This window comes from Clarias gariepinus, chromosome 12 (assembly GCF_024256425.1).
Source record: "Clarias gariepinus isolate MV-2021 ecotype Netherlands chromosome 12, CGAR_prim_01v2, whole genome shotgun sequence".
NCBI classification, from domain to species: domain Eukaryota; kingdom Metazoa; phylum Chordata; class Actinopteri; order Siluriformes; family Clariidae; genus Clarias; species Clarias gariepinus.
Genome location: NC_071111.1, coordinates 10,151,254 through 10,173,099, shown reverse-complemented (window position 1 = coordinate 10,173,099; position 21,846 = coordinate 10,151,254). Strand labels below are relative to the sequence as shown.

General features: G+C 39.0%; 1 protein-coding gene across 8 annotated transcripts in view; it reads right to left on the bottom strand.

The window, feature by feature from the left end:
* flncb (filamin C, gamma b (actin binding protein 280)) overlaps positions 1 to 21,846 on the bottom strand; it is an 80,891-nt gene that overhangs the window by 10,416 nt on the left and 48,629 nt on the right. For 2 of the 8 annotated variants that reach the window (XM_053508739.1, XM_053508743.1), the window contains exons 8-35: positions 21,627 to 21,827; positions 20,256 to 20,378; positions 17,243 to 17,380; positions 16,953 to 17,079; positions 16,597 to 16,733; positions 16,274 to 16,467; positions 16,069 to 16,182; positions 15,699 to 15,842; positions 15,151 to 15,274; positions 14,234 to 14,394; positions 14,039 to 14,129; positions 13,778 to 13,947; positions 12,208 to 12,325; positions 11,825 to 12,087; positions 8,236 to 8,833; positions 7,797 to 7,970; positions 6,319 to 6,481; positions 6,062 to 6,222; positions 5,719 to 5,886; positions 5,007 to 5,130; positions 4,728 to 4,884; positions 2,882 to 3,071; positions 2,742 to 2,765; positions 2,359 to 2,606; positions 1,338 to 1,430; positions 940 to 1,039; positions 261 to 401; positions 28 to 156 (exon numbers count right to left, since the gene is read on the bottom strand). In XM_053508739.1, coding sequence (XP_053364714.1) covers positions 28 to 156; positions 261 to 401; positions 940 to 1,039; positions 1,338 to 1,430; positions 2,359 to 2,606; positions 2,742 to 2,765; positions 2,882 to 3,071; positions 4,728 to 4,884; positions 5,007 to 5,130; positions 5,719 to 5,886; positions 6,062 to 6,222; positions 6,319 to 6,481; positions 7,797 to 7,970; positions 8,236 to 8,833; positions 11,825 to 12,087; positions 12,208 to 12,325; positions 13,778 to 13,947; positions 14,039 to 14,129; positions 14,234 to 14,394; positions 15,151 to 15,274; positions 15,699 to 15,842; positions 16,069 to 16,182; positions 16,274 to 16,467; positions 16,597 to 16,733; positions 16,953 to 17,079; positions 17,243 to 17,380; positions 20,256 to 20,378; positions 21,627 to 21,827 — 4,575 coding nt within the window. The remainder of the gene's footprint in view (positions 1 to 27; positions 157 to 260; positions 402 to 939; positions 1,040 to 1,337; positions 1,431 to 2,358; positions 2,607 to 2,741; positions 2,766 to 2,881; positions 3,072 to 4,727; positions 4,885 to 5,006; positions 5,131 to 5,718; positions 5,887 to 6,061; positions 6,223 to 6,318; positions 6,482 to 7,796; positions 7,971 to 8,235; positions 8,834 to 11,824; positions 12,088 to 12,207; positions 12,326 to 13,777; positions 13,948 to 14,038; positions 14,130 to 14,233; positions 14,395 to 15,150; positions 15,275 to 15,698; positions 15,843 to 16,068; positions 16,183 to 16,273; positions 16,468 to 16,596; positions 16,734 to 16,952; positions 17,080 to 17,242; positions 17,381 to 20,255; positions 20,379 to 21,626; positions 21,828 to 21,846) is intronic. The other 6 variants (XM_053508740.1, XM_053508744.1, XM_053508741.1 and 3 more) reach the window with 3 other exon arrangements.

Here is a 21,846-nt window from a genome sequence, read left to right as displayed (position 1 = left end):
GACGGGGCTTTTAAGTTACGAAAATACCTTCTCCTGCGTCCTTGGTGACAATCGTGAAATTCGCGGGTTTGTTAATCATGCCGTGGCTCAGGCCGGGCCCATAAGCAGTCACATGACCACTGTTTATGGCATCGACGTAGAACTGCAGTGGACTTCCTGTATAAGGACGTGAACAGGTCACATCTGGGCTTTCATGTCTGGTACACAGGTAAGCATCAGTGATAATAATAAATGAGGATAAAGGCACCAAGATTTTTTACCTGGTATGTGGTTGCCATCATACTTGATGTCCATCTCGTGCAGCCCTTTCTCAGTAGGGGCGTACTTGACCGTCACAGTGCCGTCCTTATTGTCAGTGATGTGAGGTCGTGCTGTCTTGCCTGAAGGCATTCGTACCTCTCCTAAACAACATGCAGTGATAGTCATTCCTCTGGTGCTGAGATGAACCGAGATGTTTATGGTTTTGGTAAATTAAACAAAATATATACATACACTGTAAATAAGACAGTTCCATGTTATACAAATACCTCCAGAATTATTGGCACCCCTCAATCAAATACTTCTCGAATTAAAATAATTTTAATAACTTTTTTTGGGGGGGGTTGTTTAAATTTTAGCATTTTATCGATATGTGATGCAGTGGCTAGCTTTTTGGTTCTGGATGTGTGATACTCTTTGTTTCCTCCTCGCCCACGGGTTTCTTCCAAGTCCTCAGATTTCCTCCCACACAAATAATAATAATAATAATAATAATAATAATAATATGTCTAACATAAATTGGAGGAACAAAATACAATTTTTTCCATGTATTGTTCAGTTAATACTGTATATCGCTCACTTTCATGAAGAGTGCCAAAAATTCTAAACCTGATAGCAGCATATTGTCTAGTAATAATTTGTTCCAGCAGCTGACTTTATACAAATGTGCTCAGATCAAACCTGTGATTTCTCCTTTTTGCACAGTGAAGGGGATGACCAGACTGAAGGGACGAAGCATGGGCTCCATGCCATTAATCGCTGTCACTGGTTCCTCAGTGGCCTGGAACAGAACCAGATTTGTGTAAGCACCACTGAATAGTTCGAAGTACAGAGTACAGAGTCAGCTGAGAGGATCCTACTCAATAGAAACAGGCAAGCCATGCACAAAAGAAGAATACAGGTCAAGAAGGTTTCAGTTGAAAAGTTGACTTGGGTAGTTGAACTGTAGTTGAAATGTTGCAGCTGAAATGAGATTGTAGAGAGGATGGATGAAGAGAATGGCTGAGAGGTTAAAAACGAGTGAATGAATGGGATGGAGTTTGTATAAGGGGAGTTGTGGAGAGGGCTTAAATGTGTACCCAGTGAGGGGAGTAGCCCTGGTAAGGCGAGTAGGGCTGCTGTAACTGCACTTTATCGCACGGCTCTTCTATTATAGGAACGGTATCACACGCCTGGAGATGGAGGAAGTCACATGGTTAGTTGGCTGAAACCACACTCATGCTTCAAATCTGTCACTGCTTCTAGGTAATCAACATATTACTTCTAGGCAAGCGAGCTTCTGAAGTTACAGTTGTCTCCTCTGAATATTTTAGATTTATACTGTACCACAACGATGTTCTCAGTTCTGATTGGTTAAAATGTGTTGATCATAACAGCAGCTTTGACATTATATCCGCCTGCAAATTTTATATTCTTATCATACTGTTAGCATTGGCAAATTGCTGTGTACATGTTAAGTGAAGCTCTTTGCTGTTGTAGGATAATAATCAACTTCAGGGGAATTTTCCAACTGTTCACTTAACCTGTTAACATCAAGTAATAATATTAAGAATCTTTTTTTTTTTAAACAGACCCATTCCAATCGGCCTCCTCCAAATGGTTGAGATGTCACTTTATGGTATACGTACTGTAGGTATCAATATACCAAAAGAAATCACAAATAAGTCAATACTTCGTGTGTGATGGTGCAACAGCATAAATAATGTTGGGCAATAGATCTACTTTATGTCTAATGGCATAATGTACAGCATTTAAAAATATTTAAAAAAATTTAGTATAGTGTACCTCGACCGAGTGGTGGAGATGGGTCAATCTGGTTAAAAACATTTAACACATTATAAAATCATAGATTGCTGTTAGAGTAAATAGTGTTTGTGTATTAAAAGTATGAATTTGTGTAAAACCAATTATGTTTATAATAAAATGTGTAACATTCAAATGGGTAAATATCAGGAATATTGATCGAGTCCAATATTATATTCCAAATCAGCATGGTTTGTTTGAATCTTTACATTCAAGAGAAAAAAGCTCCAGAACTAGCTGATCTACCACTTTACGTTCTGACACGTATTGACTACTCATAATGCAAAGCATGCTCACCACCACGTGGAAGGGACTGTTGGGAATGTGCTCTCCTCCAAAGCGAATAGTGATGATGTATTTCCCTGGCTCTGGAGCCGTGTAATAAATATCGAAAGTTCCATCTGAGTTCTCAACCACATCCACATCTAGTTCAGCTCCATCAGGGGTGGAAACTTTGCATGTGACTTTTCCCTTCCCAGCAGCCTTTGCATCCACAGTGATAACAGTTTCCTCGCCAATCTGAATGGTGGGTCCGAGTCCCGAGCCTGGTCGGAATAAAATTTACAATCACGGTTAGAATTACAAGACTAAATTTTTTTTGTTCGAAACTTGTACTACATAATTTGACGCATAATATGGAATGTACAGTATGGTTCAACATTTAGTATTGAAATACGTACCCAGGCCGTGTCCTCCAATGGAAACTGCAAGCAAACATTATGAGACAATTAATATACACAAGATATGTTAGATAGAAATATTTTACTTATTTGATTGTACTAAATGAAGTCATTATGTAAAGTCCATTTGATGAGCTTACCAGTGACCAGACACTTGCTGGCGTCTCCAGTGGGCAGTGCATGGATGCGGTATGGAGAGAAGGGAATCTCATCTCCTCCATATTTGATGGTGATGGTGTAGCGGCCTGTCATATCTGGCACATAGGACACCGTGTATGTTCCATCTCTGTTATCCCTGATGTTCGCTTTCTTTGGCTTTCCTTCTGGATCCTATTTGAAAAAAATTCAGTTTAACAAGCCAGTGTAACGGTCTCATGTGTATCATCGCATAATTACATGAATCTACCATACAGCTGAAATAATATCTCCCAACTTAAGAAAACAAATTGTATTTTGTATCAAATGTGTTAACTATATTTTAGGGAGCAAAGCTTTTAATTAGTTATGTTATGGAAACCACATTGAATAATTAGATCAAACTCAATGGAGTGTGAGTCCACAGAGACCAGCAGAGATAGAATATCACAAAAATCAATAATTTTTCTAAATTAAACTACGTATTTTCTGTGCATTTCGCAGTGCTGGTAAATAATTGAGCTGGAAAGACGTGCATCATATAAACCATTGTATAAGACAAAATACTTGGAGACCATTTACTGCTGCTGATAGACCTATATGGTCTGCTTAGAGATAAAAAGGGGACTAATAAGGTTGGTTCCACTTTCACTCCTGCAGTTACTGTGATTTTGATTTTAGGATTAAAATTGCCACAAACACCCAAATAAGGTTCCCTTTTGAGTCTGGTTCCTTTTTAAATTTCCTTTCTCATGTCATTCCCAGGAACTTTTCTGAGCACTCTCCACCTTGCTCATTAAGGACAAACTATATCCAGCATATCTGGATTCTTATATCCAGAATTTTGATTTCTGCAAAGCTGCTTTGCGGTTAATATTCATGGCATGCTGACACTCCTACATCAATCATAGCGACACTTGCCAATCATGGCCATTCTTAAGCTCATGCAAGTGGAATGGGGCAGAGTGCTTTGCTCTGAGTGTATTACACCACTCCCTGATGGTGCAGCTTCGCAAGTAGTGATGGGTCGTTCATGAACGATTCACGCTTTTAGAACAAGTTTTTAACGTGACTCAGAAGAATGAGTAGTCTCGGAGAGTGATTCGTTCATTTTCTACTGGGCGCTCTGAATCGTTCGTTCTTTTGTCACATGACTCTCATAGAGGTTATGCAGTGCAGTACTCAGGAAACCGAATTTTTCTCAATGAGTCTTCTAGTCCAGGTCGTTCGCTTTTTTGTCACGTGACTCCTATAAACACTATGCAGTGCAATAGATCCAAAAGAACGAACGCATCGGACTAGAAGACTCATGAGAAGAACCGTTCAATTCTGTTTTCTGTGTAATGCACTGCATAGCGTCTATGAGAGACAAGTGACAAAAGAACAAACGATTCGGACCAGAAGATATAAGAGATGAGCTGCTCATTCTGTTTATCATAATATGTGATTTGCTACAGTGTGATATTTTCATTACTGGAACTATAGCCAAAAATATATAGACCAAAATGATTCAAGAGGCTATGGTGGCTCAAAAAGCAGGGAAACAAGGGGAAAGGGAGGGAAGGAGGAAGGGAGGAGAGACATCAGACATGGTGAATGGAGCGGAAAAAGGAAAGGGCCACATGGAGGCCTTACACAGCCTTTCTTAAGAATATAAAAGGGAATGGTGCCCTTTACAATATGTCTGTCCCACACCCTCCTTCCCCAGTCTTCCACATACATAGAGGCCTCGCGCCTGCACCCATCCGGATCCTGTAGTTGGGGTCAAAGGTCAAGATGTGGAGCAGTTTTTATAAATTCTAGTCTAAAATAAAGTGTGTCCAAACCCAAAGAATAAATCATGTTACTCACCAGGATCTGGACAGTAAGGAGTCCTTCGCCAGCATCACGTGCATCAATGGTGAATTCTACCGGAAGGCTGGCAGGGACACCGGCTGCATTGAGACCAGGTCCACTGGCACGCACCTTACTGGCATCATGAGCAGGCAGGGCTTTAACCTTAAAGGGACTGTTAAAAAAAATACAATAGGGTTAATGCCTTTTTACATTCCCTAAGTGAGATCAGAGAAAATGTAATGGTTTAGGTAATGATAATATAAAGAGTAGAGTGTGACTATAATATTAACTAACCTCCGAGGAACTTCTTGGTCAGCATATTTGACATAAACTGTGTATGGCCCGTCCTTGGAGGGTGTGTAAATGACAGTGTGAGTACCATCACCATTGTCTGTAATGTTAACTGGCTCCGTTGCTCCTGCAGGGGTGAGATTTTGGAATGATTAGATCAATTATAGAAAAAGCAATTGTTAAATAACGCTTCAAGTTAACTTCAAAATTACTGGCACCCCTCATGGACACAAAACTTATAACGAATGCAATGTTAAATTTTATGTATAATAATGACATTTACATAATAACATTTTTTAACTGTTATGGTAAACTTTTTAGCTGTAATTCTTTTTTTTTATGTTATTTTTTTCCCGAGCAGATGCTTAAGTGTTAGCAGACAACAATTTAACCCTCCTGCGGCTCTAATAATGTGTACGAAGAATTAGTATTTTAGTGGAATTTAAACCAACAGATTTTTGATAGTGTTCATATTCCCAGTCACAGATAGCAACACACTGGTTTTTGCTCCTTTTTTTTATTTTAGCTTCTGTTTGTTTTTATTTGGAAGTCTAATTAAGGAAAGTAACTTGTTGAATAATTTTAAATTTTTTTATTTATAAACCTCTGCAGAAGGTTGCCTATTCTTCTAGTGTTATATCACACTTTGTGTAACTAATGTCATAGTGTTAATTGATGAGGCTGAATGTGTATTTTGGGTGCTGTAAGCTTTTACCAGTTGGGCTGTAAAGTAGCACCTCCAGTGGGGCCAGACCAGCGTTGCTACAGTCCACGGTGAAGGTCTGTGGAACATGAGCTCGTACTCCATTGCCCAGACCCGGGCCAGAACATCTCACCTTACTGGGATCCACAAGCTCTCGAACTGGAACTCTGAATGGACTGCCTGCATTGTAGAAACATTTTACATGTCCTTGAACACAATTCTAAAAACTAATGACCTTAAAACTAAAAAGTGTATTACATCTTTGCTCTTAGCAAAATACCAGTTTAAGCACATTAGAAACTCTTGGAGACTGATTCCTATCAGACATTCTGTTAGGTTAAGTGAAATATCCCACCTGGGATTGGAAGACCGCCAAATGTGATGTTAACATCATACTCTCCAGGAGTGAAGGGAATGTACTCCACACTACAACTGCCATCTTTATTATCCTTACAGGACATCTTAGCCTCAGATGGGCCCTCAATGGCTAAGCCGAGTCCACCCGTACCAGCACCCCTAAACAAACCGATACGTACAACTTGATACCTCGTTGTTGTTGAGTAGCATGTCTTTTAATAAAAACTAAATATTAAGTGTAAATAAAAGATGTACCTGGTCTCCACAGTGAAGCGGTTGGATTTGTTTACTAGTCCCTCTTCTAGACCCGGTCCATATGCCCGCACACGGCTCGGGTCACATCCTTCTGTTACTGACACTCTGAATGGGCTTTTAGGAACCGGCACATCATCATACAACACCTCAATCAGGTGCACACCTGTATATATGGACATGGATACAAGGTCCACAATGTTTGGTTGGTGTGATTAATTATTATTTCCATCTTGAATAAGGAACTTAACCACTGCATCACATCATGAGCTTTCCTTTTTACCACTGCATCTCTAAATACTACAGTATATACTATATTACCATCTCACTCAGTTAATTTTTACACACAATAATTATTATAACCACACAATGCTTTTAGAAAAATGAGCAGTAGGTATGGGCATACTGGCCTTAATCACTTAAGCAGTATAAAAATATATGAAATATAAATACACTGTCCGGCCAAAAATAAGTTGCACACTCGTTGATAATTTTTTTAAATTTACTTTCGTTCTGATTACCGTCATTCAGTACATTCAGCTGACTTCATTTTATTGCCACATAATGTTGCTGAGCTAGACCTGACCATCTGAAGCAACCCCAGATTATAGTTTAACACTGGCTCCAGAGGTTTGTCCAGTGGGCACTATACATGAGGGTGCATGGCTTCAGGAGCATCCCTTCTTACCCTGACACACCAAACACTTTGGTATAGCGTCAATCTTGAAATATCAGACCACATGACCTTTTTCTATTTTTCCAAACTCCTTTCTTTATGCTTCAAATTTAAATGCTTTTTTTGACTAGTCTCATTAACAAGTGTGCCACCATCCATCCACCTAAGAACCTCTGTAGTCCAACTAGGAATCGTGGAGGCCAATGCTTTATTTCCCATTTTTAATTGTAATAGGACCACCAGTTTTTTACCAAGCACTTAACTTTTTTCTAACTAAATTTGTTGCATGACGTTGACAGTTCAGAACAGTCCTTACATCTTTTATTAATGTGTTGAACAGTAACCCAATTCCAGTAATTTCAAATGTCCTTTATTTGTTTTCAGTACTTGGATAGTCTTGTGTAAAAAACATTAATTTGACACTTCTAAAGTGTTTTTTTTTTTTTTGTTTTTTTTTGTCCAGACAGTGTATAAATGTAAAATTTATATTTTGTGGTCTTTAATTATGTAATTAGAGGTTAAACTGTGTTACTTGTTATATCTACTTAATATATATACTTAATACTTTTATATTACTAAATGGTGTCAGAAAAGCTTAATAAAGCAAAGAAGCAGTTTGTAAAATCTGGTCTTAATTTATTACTTCCTACATACAGGATGACACTCACATAGGCTAGTCCTCAAAGGCTGACCCCCTAATTGTCAAAAAAAAAACTGAAATTCATTTCACTCAAATTGTCCTATGTTGGGACATTTTGGTCTAAAATGATCTTAAAGCAGAAGACAAAACTGTTGTACATCGTACCATCCTCATATGCAGAATACTCCACTCTGTAGGTTCCATCCCCTTTATCAGTGATGTACGCATCTGTGTTGGTGCCTGAAGGGTTAACAATGCAGGCTTTGACATGGTTCCCTCCAGTCAGATTGTAAGAACGGGTGTCCACAATAAAGTGTGTAGTGACTTCTCTAAGGGCTCCTGTACAGTCAGGCAAACACCAAAAAATACTTCAGATTTTAACATACAACCACAACACAAACATGCAGACCAGCAATTGAATGCTAGGTTTTAATTCTTATTGCATAAGAGTCAAACAAACTTTACAATTAAACCAATGCTTCGTCACACTCTTTAGGTAGAATCTCTTTAAGTAATCTATCTTAGACTCCACTGGAGATCGCATGTTGATTATAAAAATTAATATGCCAGTCGTTCCAATTAGATTTTTCCTGAGAAGGTGTACCTCTGGGTTCAACTCCTGGTCCGTAGACTTTGATCCCACTGGTGTCGATAGCAGGATCCACCTGTACACGGGCAGGAAATTTTGGCACGGCGTGTCCGCCATAGTTAATGGTGATGGTGTACGTGCCATGGAATGGGGGCACATAAGTTATGGAGTATGTGCCATCACTGTTGTTCTGGATGTGCACTTGAGCCTGGGCGCCCGAGTCTGAGATGATCTCAATAGTGAGATCAGCATCACCTGCTTTGGAACAGTCCACTGTAAAGGACGCAGCCTCACCCACTTTGCCTCTCTCTAAGCCTGGCCCGCTGACCGTCACCTTGCTCGGGTCGAATACTGACTGCACCATGGCTTTGAAGGGTGAGCCGGGGACGTGCTGTTCAGCAAACAGGATGTTAATAGAGTATTCGCCTGGCTCAGTGGGCAAGTATGATACGGAGCAAGAGCCATCTCCATTGTCCTGGCACTCAATCTTGGCCTCGCAGGGACCCTCCACTGTCAGGCCTAGTCCACCTGTACCGGCACCTTTGGTGTCAATCGCAAATGGAGCTGGTTTACCCACAACTCCTCCTCTTAAGCCTGGACCGTACGCTCGAACCTTAAGTAAAATAAAATAAAATTAAGCATAGTAATAAGAAGATGATAAACTGGTAAATGGTGATTTTTTTATATTACATTTTTATAAATTCATCAATTGCCTATACCACTTATCCAATGCAGGAATATGGAAGCCCTTGAGCTTATCCCAGGAAACTAGGCACCCAAGGTAGGGTACACCCTGGGTGAAGCTGCCTGCCAAACTACCACAGGGGAGACAAGTACCCAGTCATGATGTACACTATGGGCAATTAGGAAATAGCAATCAGCCACATGTATTAAGACTGTGGGAGGAAACCGGAGGAAATGGTGAAAACCCACTAAGTACTAGGAGAACATGAAAACGCCACAAACACTAAGCGCAGGCAAGAGTAGAACCCCCAACCCTGCAGGTGGAAGGTGATAGGACCCTTTAGTCTCCGGTACAATTTGTGCAGGAAATTAGATACTACGTTTTAATAAGAATCCAGCAGAAACAATTCTTCTTAGGACTTTTGCACCTGCTTCTTTTTTGTATGCAAAACCTAGCAGCTTTCTTTTTTTTTTTTTTTTTTGTCTGAAATGTGGTCACTTATAAAATATTTTGTTCAATTAGTATGAACTCAATAATAAAATTAATAAAATAAAATAAAAAATCCATGAAAAGTTTGTACTATAAACCACATGGTGCGTCAGACTTCAAATTCAAATTCAAATTTTATTTGTCACATACACAGTCATACACAGTACGATATGCAGTGAAATGCTTGTTCACTTGTGGCACGGTATGAGTATAACAGGCACACTAATCTTTTAAGAACACCAGTCTGGATATGTTACAGAACTTCTGGCTTCAATAGAGATTGAGCACAAATTTTGAGCACGAAACAGATATAGACCGTGATATGTTGTTAAACCCCTAATATACACATGACTGTAGTATGTCAGATCTATTTTGCTTTTTTCCCTATAGGAAGTAAAAATTGCAAGCTTACCTGAAAACTTTAAACTAATCCCCAATGGCCAAATAAACTCTGTTTCACCTCTTCTTCAACAAATTAATGACACCCTGAACATCTTCCTGTCATTTCCTCAAGCAGTTAAATATTCTGCCATGTCAAATTAGATTTCCATGTCTAGTTTTATGAATATTATGAAATGGAACATGTGGCTCACATACACCATGCAGGACACTAGTGACATCACTGGCAAGGTAATCTTATGCTCAGTTAATTAAGGGAAGAGTGAAGTCACACACACGCACGCACACACATGTCATGAGAAGGTTAATGAGAAGAAGCAGACAGAGGAATGTTCTGCAGGAATGCTGATGGATGCATGACATTAATTACTATTGATGAATACCCTTCATTAATGTTTAATTACCGAGGCTTACAGGCTCCTGGGAGGCTGAAATCAATTAGTTACATCTTATGGGATGGTCACTGTTGCTGTATGAGCCTCAAAACATTTCTCATTTCTAAAAAAACAAATGAGCAGCTTGCATTTATGCAATAACATTGATGAATGAAACAAACACAGACCTTTCATAAGTGCAAAGATCTGCATGGGATCTGCAGGACTTAATTACAATACGCAGTAAGCTCGATTGTATTGGTCACTGACTCTCTTGATTGCTCAGTCAGTGTTTGCTGCACAGTTTTATTTCTCGGCTCACGCATTCTTTCTAACAAAGAAAGGCTTGTCCGACTTAAGCCAACTTTTAATGGGTTTCAGATCTTAAATCCAAGAAAATGCAGTCAAATGATTCGTGACTGGTTCAGAAAGTAAAAGCACACAGTGTGATTCCCCTCAGGGTAATGGCTTTTTAGCAGACCACCATATAATTAAATTACCTTATACCAAACAAAGAGACCCCAATAAACCTGATGCAGATTGCAGTTGTATAGGATGTAGTGCACAAAGACGAATAGAGGAGGAATAAATAAACTGGTGAACGACTGGATAGATGATATGGAAATAAAAAAGATAAGTACATGGATGAATGGGTGGATAGACATGTGGATGGGTTCAAGTAGAAATAGGTTTTTGAATATGCATTTAGATGGATGGATAAGCAGGTACACTACCCGTCAAAAGTTTGACCACAAGTTTGGATTTATTTTTTACATTCTAAAACAATACAGCAATAACAACAGTCAGGTGTTATTTTAAGACACAAAGGTCTGGAATATTTTTTCAAGAACAGTATTGTGTCAAGTGCAATTGCAAAACCCATCAAGCACCATGATGAAACTGGATCTCATAAAAACCTAAAAGGAAAGCTAGACCAAAACTAATTAAACCTCTGCTGCAGAGAAGTTGTTCATTTAGAGCTACAGTACCAGCCACAGAAACCACCTTTTAACAAAACTGCACCTCAGATTGGAGCCGGTATCAAGGCTTTACTGAGCTCAAGTAGCAGACACATCTGAATATCAACTGTTTAAAGGAGATAATTGGATACCTTTAGCCAAATCAGGAAGGACCATGAAATTAGAAGGTGTGTCCAAACTTTTGACTGGTATTGTATTTTATGGATGGATGGATGGATGGATGGATGGATGGATGGATAGATAGATAGATAGATAGATAGATAGATAGATAGATAGATAGATAGATAGATAGATAGATAGATAGATAGATAGATGGGCTGTGGTGGGAATGTGGGTCAAAATATTTTTGGATATATGTTTGGATGGATGGATGGATGGATGGGTGGGTTGTGGGGGGAATGTGGGCCAAAATATTTTTGGATGGATGTATGGATGAGTTGTGGTGGGATGTTTGAGTGGATGGATGGATGAAAGAATAGATGCATGAGAATATGGATGGATGGGACAGATGGATATCTATAGATAGATAAATATTGGATTGAGTTGGTATGTTGTATGGATGGATGGATAGATGGATGAAAGAACAGATGCATGGAAATATGGATGGATGGATGGATGGATGTTAGGTGGCCGGTTGGATGAAGGGACAAAACTTCATTATCCATTATAACACTTACTTTAGAGGGATCAGGAGGCATCACCCCTTCTACAGTAAATGGGCTTCCTGGAACAGGGTTCTCATCATAAGTGATGTCCACTTTGTAGGGTCCCTCCTCTGGGGGAATGTACTTCACAGAGTGCACATCATTAGTAGTTCCAGATTCTACCTTGCATGGGATTGGTCGTCGAGAGGGTGAGAGGATTTTCACATCCACTTTGCCCTGGCCACCCGCTCCACGTGTGTTAACGGTGAACTCCTGATCTTTCCCAACATCCACTTCTACACAGCACAAACAGGAGAATCACTGGAGAGTCTCAGTCGTTAATGTGCACATTTTTAAACCAAAACATATAAAGAAAAACACAGCATAATTATTAAAAGGGATGTCTGCAGACGTACTGGTGTTGAGTCCTTGGACTTTGACCTTGCTGAGGTCCAGTGGAGGAGCGACGTTAATAACGAAGGGGCTTTTGGGGATGGGGTCACCTCCATGGCACACAGAAATACTCATGTTACCCTACAAAACGATAACAGGATTATTCTACCATAAGTGAATGATTGTGTTTCAGTGGGATACATTGGTTTTACACCGGTAGTACAGTATATAATACTAATTTACTGTAGTTACATTTCATAAATAAAGTGATGTTAGAATGGAAATAGACAGCAAAGTGTGAGTTATTTAGATGAAATATGGATTTGGACATTTTATCGTATAGTACTTTACTTAACACACATATTTCTAATTGGAATATCATTGTCACAATAGTGAAAACCCTATGAAATGTAGACTGTTTGATGTCTATCAAACCACTATTATTACTGGGCAACTATTAAATACCATATGTCATAGAGTCATAGAGTGATTTAATGTGTCATGACAAATCTGCTCAGATCTGACTCTCAGTCATCAAGTGGCAATTAACACTTTGTCAGGTCAATTACCACACAGTTCTTTTATAGCCGTGAGACCTTGAATTTATTATTCCATTGAAACAAAAGGTCGTGTGTGGGATTTGATATCCCTTAGCAAACTTCCTTCCTCCAACTATTTCTAACACATCCATATAAAAATCTACTACGAGTTCAAGGCCTATAGTGTGTAAATGTTGGAGGAAAAGAAAAATGCTGCACTGACACGATACATCATGGATATATCATATAGATGACAACATAATTACTGTGGTTTCCTCATTTTAAGTCATAAAATGTACATCTTTAAATATTCAGCTTTCGATCTACAGTATTTATTGATATAGGCGTAATATTCTACACATCAGTTCACTAGATAAAATTTACATCAAACCTATAATGTATTAATCACAAACACAATAGTAAAACTGATCAATCTTTTGGGTATTTTAATATACAATGTTGGCCAAAAGTATTGGGACAAAAGTGAACACCAAGGTTGTAATGAAAGTCAAAAAAAAAAAAAAAATTGAAATAATGACAATCAAGATAAGAATAATTAGTCCAATCCAATAAAATAGCTATACAACAATCAATATCTTCTAACAAACAAAGTCTTCATTATTACCCAACAGTTTTCCATTGGGTTTAGGTCTAGAGACGACCCACATCATGGCTCCAGAAGCTAAACACCATTGTTACATAGGCAGCTTTTCACTAGTTTTTTAGTTAATTGGCACCACACTTTAGCTAGATTGGTTAGAACCTATTAGTGAAATCACCTGTTTTGTGCACAACTACATATAATTCATAGCATATGTTGTCGTAATACTTCAGACCACCACTGTATGCACCTATAATAATTTGAGAAAGGTTACTCACACACCATTTACTGTGTTAGTGTAGTATAAATCCTGATGCTGATTCATCATTTTTATAAGAACAATGTGCTAATATGGCGGATGCTCCCTGGATGGTTTACAGCTGTTATACCAGTTGTTATACCAAGTCATAACAGCAACCCTCTTGTTCAGACCACATCTGATCTTCCTCCTACCTGCTGTAGTGCAGTGTAGCGGACTGTAAAGGAGTAGTCGTGGTTATCGATGATCTCGAAGTCACTGACAGTGTCTCCTTTAAGCGCTCCGGTAAAGTGCACCTCAGGTGTGGCCTTGCCGGCTCCTTTAGTGTAGATTGTGAAGTGTGTCGGCTTGCCCACTTCCACACCTGCACCCCATTAACACAACATTATTGGATTTATATCAATCATTATTGTCTATTTTGACAGGCTTCCTTACACACAGATGCAAAACCGTACCAGTCTTGCAGAGTCCTGGACCCTCGGCTCTCACTTTATTAGCATCATGAGAGGGGTCCACTTTAATACGGAAGGGGCTGATGGGTATCTCCTAGAGTTGGCAGAAAAAATATTGTACACATCATTGTAAAATGAGGACAGAGTCATAATTTGAAGGAAAGAAAACTTAATATAATAAATATGCGCTAATGATACCTGATCAGCAAACAGCACCATGATGGTGTATCGCCCAGGGCCTGGTGGTGTGTACTTGACAGTAAAAGTGTCGTTGTCATTTTTGATAATGTCAAAATCGATGTCGGCCTCGGCAGGGCCTACCACTCCAGGAGCGCACTTAATTCCAATGCTTACATCTCCTATGCAACGGAATATGAAGATGACAATTTTATACAGTATTCATTAACATTTAAATGCACTCTATTACAAACAAAAATAACATTACTGGATAAATCAATATCAGTGGCTTTATCATGTAGCATGCACGCTCGGCGCATGCATGCTAAATGATACTCAGTACTCGTAAACCAAGACTTGCTCGTTTTTTAAAGTCAAAATTTATTAAAAATGTTTGCTCGTCTTGCGGGACATTTGCAAACCGCGTTACTTACAATCTGAGGTTCCACTGCATTTGATTTTTATCCATAGTTGCGAAATTTTTTGGCTGATACAATACCAGTCAAAAGTTTGGACACCCCAACTAATTGAATATTCCTGTGATTTATATTTTACATTTTAGAACAGAACTGGAGTAACAACAATGGTCAATTATTATTTTAAGACACAAAGGTCAGTTATGCATGAAAGAACAGTATTGTTAAGAGCATTTGCATCAACTCTTCAAAGGAGATTATTGCATATTTTGGATTGTTTTACAATGTAAAAGGAAATAAAAATCAGAAAAGACCACTGATTTAGAAGTAGGATTGAAATAGATTGAAACAAGATATGCGCTTTTTTCTTTTTTTTTTTTTGTAAATTTTAGTGAAAGTAACTTACTCTCATCTTTTTTTGTACCAAGGCTAAATAATGCACTGCTGATATTAAACAGTTAAAATGTAGTTAAAAAACACTAAAGATGAGAGCAGGAGTAGAAGTAAGATGCACAGACTGACCTTGGCCAGCTTCACTGCAATCCACAGTAAAGTAAGTGGGTTCATTGGCTTTCAGGCCACTTTTCTCTACACCTGGTCCATACACCTTCACGTTCTCAGGGTGACTGCCTTCTCCGATGTTCACCTGAATTTTAGTCAAGACAAGAGGGCACACCTAACGTCAAACCTCTGAGTATGGGTACTGCACCCCTAGTTAGTTTTATGCATTTTGTCTTTTAAAGTGGTTTTGGTAAATTTTCTTGAAACCTGTCCATTTAGGCGCCTAGTGGTGCAAAGACTGACATCTACAGTCTAATCATTGTGTAAAAATAGCTTTTTTGTTTTTGTTGAAAGAAAATGGCAGCAACATCAACAGTAATGCATTCATTTTGCATGCAAAGTCTAAAAATTCTTTGCTACTGTGTTTAAATAGCTTGATAACTGAGCAGATGTGTCTCCTCAAGACTCATTTCCTGTACAGCCTACCAGAGCACTTGATGTAATATGACCATCAGAATACTAGAAATTCTGTACTGTATCTCATGTATTAGACAGAATTGAGCTCTTACCCTGAATGGACTGTTGGGTACATTGACCTCACCCCAGGTGATGATGATGGTGTGTTTGAGCGGTTTTGTAGGGATATAAATGCAAAAGAAAGTGCCATCACCATTGTCTGTAATTTGAATGTCAATTGGGTAACCGTCAGAGTCCTAAAGAAAAAAAATAACACAAAGTCAAATATAAGGGCAATTTGTGAAAATAAAATTGCAGTTCTCACATCACATTATGTCCTATTACAAAACGACATGCCACATGAAGAAAATGGCTTGTAAAATAATTATAGGATACACTGGGTAAAATTTAACTCCAGAGAAACTTCAGATGTTCTGCACACATTTATACGTATATAAATAGTGATATGCTGCAGGTAGATACCTGAGCATAGATCTTCAGCTGACCCCTTCCTGCTCCTCGAGCATCTATAGTAAAGTCTGCTGGTTTGTTTACTATGCAGCCAGTGGGCTCCAAACCGGGACCATAACATTTCACCTGCATTAAGAAAAAAAACCATCAGTACGGCCATTAAAATATTTCCAAGCATCATTGGACAATGTGGTTATTATTCTGGTTGTATTTTGACCTTCTCTGGAAAAACATCATTTGCTGCAGGAAGGATGTGTGCCATGAAGGGGCTGTCCTTAATGTCCTCATCATCACAGATGACATGGACAGCATAGTCACCAGGCTCTGTGGGCCAGTAGAGAACATCACAGGAGCCATCACCCTTATCATCACACTCGATCTTTGCCTGAGATGGTCCTTCAATGGAAAATCCTACACACACAAACACAAGCTTAAATTTATATCCTGTTACTATTACACCATAGAAATTAAGTTCAAGACACCCCGTCCTCTCAATGTGTCAGAGGAATAAAGAAAATACAAAAACATAACAAGCCTTACCCAGAGTTCCCACTTCCGTCCCGATCGCCTCCACAATAAAGTCAGCTGATTTGCCCACCATGCCTGTCTCCAGGCCTGGACCCCATGCTCTCACCTTCTGAGGTCCTGCATCCTCACTGATCAACACCTCAAACGGACTACACACGTGCACGCACACACACACCACATCCAGACACCATTTCAAATGATCTCTGAGCTGTTCCAACCATTTCATATATTTTAATCTCTTATTAATGAGAATAATTTCCCAGGGTTTGTTATTAAAGCAGTTGGCTTTTCACCTACTGTAGGCTAACATATGTCTGATATCTGCTGACCATAATTTGTAAAGATTTTGGCCTGCATACTGTTCTTACCTTCGTGGGATGGCATGTCCTCCCCAGGTGATTATCACAGTGTATTTTCCAGGGAAAATCGGGTAGTAGTTACACTCATACACCCCATCGCCGAGGTCACACACCTTCACAGGTTCATCTCCACCCTCTTAACAGTAAAAGCAAAAAATATTTTAAGATTGTGACAGTTACAGTGTGTATATATATATATATATATATATATATATATATATATATATATATATATAAAACTTAAAAAACACTGATATATGACGTTTTATAATGGTGCATCATCTTCAGTTATTACTTACTTGGGTTTTTGATGATGACTCGCAGGTCTCCGCTACCTGCCCCTCTTGTGTAAACTTTAAAATCAGCCACCTCCTTCACCCGCACACCCTTGGGCTGTAGACCTCGTCCGATGGCCCGACAAGCATTCGGGTTGCTCGCTAATAAGTGAGAAAAAAGGTTAGTCTTGTACACAAAATTAACAAAGAGAAACATTTAGGCAGTCTCACATACTCTACACACACTTACATAACACAGAGCTGCTAAGATGTAGTGTTAGTTTGGATAAGTAAAGTATGGGTGGTTACATGAAAAATGAATAGCTCAAGCACATAAAGTTGGCATGTATTTGTTAAGTTGAAGTATTTAAATTTTAACAAATAATCAAATGCTATAAAAAGTCTAACATATCCACGTAATAGTACAAACGGGTTCAGGGTCTAAGGAAGAGATGAATTACTGCAACAAAATACAGTTGTATACGATTACAAGGTAAGAATGATTTTACAGCTAATGTTAGCATGCTAGCTAATAATAGCAAACCTTACAGAAAATCTAAAAAGTCATAATTCTAAATATAAAAGTTAATATTTTTTTCTAATGGTAATGCCATATTAATATGGCAAAATGTGTTATAGGTAATGATATCCATACACCTAGGAACCTATGCAGTCTAACTATGGACCGTGAAGGCTAGTGGTGACCATTGTATTTATTCCAATATTTTATCACTGCAGTAGGACATTCAACGTGTAATGCGTGTCTTTGGACTGTTGGAGGAGACCAGAGTACGCAGAGGAAATCCGCCAATTACGGGGAGCATACATGCTACAAGTGCACGGCGAGTGCAGTGCTACCCACTACGCTGCCACATAATGATATAAATGCTCGTAATCGTCACTGTCAGTGTTATATTAACTAACCACTTTACCACTGCGCCTCCGAGTGGCGCAGTGGTAAAGCGCTCGCCCCATCATCCGAGGAGGGCTGGTTCGAACCTCTGTTTTCCCTCTCACAGCCAGAGGCACAGAGAGAGCTGATTGGCCGAGCTCTCTCAGGGGGAAGGGGCTTGCGCTCCCACATCAGAGGCGTCTGTAAGCTCGCGCATGCGAAAGGAGCGGCTAGCGCTTTCCTCCGAGTGTGTTAGTCCGCCCTTAATGGTGCGTGAGCAAGCAGTTCGAAAAGATGCGGTCGGCTGACATCACGCGGTTCGGAGGAAACACGTGACTGAATGGTGGTACTAGCCTTAATGTGGGAGCCCCCTAGTGACGGGGAGGAATTGGCCACAACTAAATTAGGGAGAAAATCGAGAAAATAATAATAATAATAATAAAAAATAATAAAAAACTAACAGTAGCTAATCATTCATGGCCAGTCATTAAATTTTACTACCTGGTTAATCCTATGTAGGCCATATGGTTAAGCATTCATAATGTTTACTGCTAGAGATAGTCATGCTAGCAGGATTCCAGCTAGCCAATGAGATACATTAACTTCCAATGAGATCATAAGAATAGTTTGAGATATATTTTTGTTTGTTTGTTTGTTTGTTTGTTTTAATACTGACAGAATTCCTGACAAAATCTGTCATAATTGTCTAAATTGTTTATTGCTAAAGCTAGCCAAACGAATATGAGCTAACCTGACAGAATTTTACGAATGTCATTTAGCAGGTTAGCTAACAAGTCAACTTTACTTCTAAATATTAGCCAAGCTAATATGAACTAAACTGACAAGTCATGTCAATTTATATGATTATTCATCACTACTTAAGCTAGCTAAATGGACATCACATGCTATCTTGGCAGGCTATGACATGGTATTAAAAAAAACTGAAAGCAAACATATGTCCCACTTTAAGACTATGTCAGTCCATAGTCTACTAACAGACTGCTGTCAAAACTGGTCTATTAGAAATGGCAGGCCAATTTTCCGAATGAGTTACTGAATAAAAATTACATTGACTTCTTTTAGATCTGGGTTTCTTTTTTTGAAGGCAAGAGTAGACCTCACAGAACAGTAACAGCACTAAGACCGTAATTTAGTCACATCATAAAGGGGCTCACAATGACAGTCATTTAAAAAAAAAAATCAACTGGAACCCATTTGTAATTCTAGCCCTATATCTAGTCAAATGAAAAATAAGGCAGATAAAAAAAAGAAAATGCATACATATTATTAGAAAACCGCTCATTTGCACATGAATTACGTTGAATTATCCATATTGTGTTAGACAGAGTTAATCAGAACAAATAATTTGATTATAATGATTATGAACGCCACAAAGAACACAGACTATAATGAGTATGATGATGATGAGACACAGATTAGGATGATTATGACGATGATGATGATGATGATGATGATGATTATGATGATGATTTACTAGACGGTCACTTTGACAAGAGCCTTTTAATGCCAGATCAGTGTTTTGACAATACATCAATTACATGCATAATATTTTTCCACTGGTCAGTTAAGGTTATTGGAAATTAATTTAAGAGACTGAGTAGAGTAATTAATTAAATCATGTTATGGTAGGTTAATTTTGTAATTCTTGCATTAGCATGTAATAAGAATAAAAATATCAGATCCAGCCCAACTGCAAAGGCCATGCAGTTGAAAATGGTTGAGCATGTGTAAAGGTGATCGTCCAGCTTTCTTTCTGCAGGATTGAGATGAGACCTGAAGCAAATCGAGCATTTGTCTGTTTCTAATCTCTCACACACAGTTCTGCATACATTCCAATCGCTCCCTGCTGCAAGCTGTATGTAAAGTCTTGATGTTGCAGATGGCCAAGCACTGGAACATGCCAAAAAGCCAGGGGAAAGAGGGTTGGAGTGTCGAAATAGACACACCAGAGGGATTGAAAGGGAAAACAGGAACAGGGAGAGATTGACATGGTCAGGGAGGGAAAAGAAAAGACAGAAAGGGTCAGGAATGACTAGGGAGGAACAAAGAGGAACAGGGGATGGAGGGAAGCGAAGCGACCAAGTTTGCGCAGGCATGTGCCGCACCCCAGCGGGCCGTACTGACTTGCTCGCCTGGGTTTGGGCGGCGTTGGGGGGGGCACTTTCTTGGACTTTTCGGAGGGCGGCGTGCGAATAGACTGAGGGATTATCTGAACCGGGGAACCGGCCGGCACGCTGCTCAGAGGAGCTAGAATGACACACAGGCGAAAGAGAACACAGCAACACTTTCAGAACATGTGAGTATGAGTGTGTGCATGTGTGTGTACCGAACCCCCGGAGCAGAGAACACTAGATAACCTCCAGTGATACCCAAAAAACACGTCTCAGCCTGGACACTCACACAGCATCACACAGTCAGCAAACACACTTTTCAAGAAATTTTGCACAGTCATCATTAGGTCCCTTTCTGAAAAAAACATCCATCATCCAAATCACATCACGGACTTCAGGTCTTTATGCAAATAACAACGATGCACTTGACAAGAAGGGATGAGGATGGTATAAAGTGAATTATGTCTTTTTGTTGCAAGCACAGATTTGGAAGCACACATCTGACACTGCAATTAAAATGCAAATTTGCAATTTAAAAACAAATTAACTGAAAATAAACAAAATAAGGTGCAATGTTTTTTTTTATAAAAAATTTAATTAGGTATTTGTGAATAATTAACCTTTTCCTGCAAGTTGCGTTGAAAGTAATAGGCAGTATATACTGTAGGCTACAATTCATCGCTGATGGTAAAGAATGCGTGTATGTCCCTCTATTTTATGAATGATTTGTAATGTAGTATCGCAAGGATATTAATAGTTTTGTTGCACTCATATTTAATAGTTTTGTTACTGTAGCTATATCCAGAAATGGTGGCGCATTGGTTAGCACTGTGGCCTTGCATCTCCAGGAGTATCTGTAGTGTGTGCGTCCTGTAATGCATGGGCTCCCTTTCCAGGGTGTAGCCCGCCTCATGCCATAAGTCTACTGGGATAGGCTTCAGGCCCCCGCATGAACTTCATGAAGCTAACCTTTCAATCATCAGCGTAGACTCCGCCAAATGCATTGAACGTAACTTGCAAGCAAATGTTTCTGATTTGCAGACATCTAATTAAATTCCTGATCGAAATGAATAACATTACAACTCATTTTTATTTTTTATTATTAGTTTAAATTTTTCACTTGCAAACTTGATTTTTGTTTGCCGTATAAGTCGAATGCTCTCAAATCTGTTTTAAGTGCTTACGTTAAAATACACATAATTCACTTTATACAAAAAAACAGAGATTAACAGGTTAACGTACAGTGCATGTGTGTATAAGGTCTAAATAGGATTAAATTATTACATTTAATAAAAAACAGAAAGTTGATGAAAGTAATTACAGTCATTAATTGGTCAGGATTAGATAAATCATATAGCAGGCATGAAGGCTTGTCAAGTCTCACCCTCTGAGATGTGTACAGTAAAAGGGCTTCTGGGAATTTGCTGGCCAGCGAATGTTACATAGATAACATGAGGTCCTTCCAGTACAGGGCAGTATGTACAGCGGAAATTACTGTCCCCTCTGTTCTCTAGTATGATTTCCACCGTGTCCCTGCGACCCTGTGAATCCACGATGATTACACCCACGTCACCTGCGCCTGCACCTGAGAGGACACATACTCA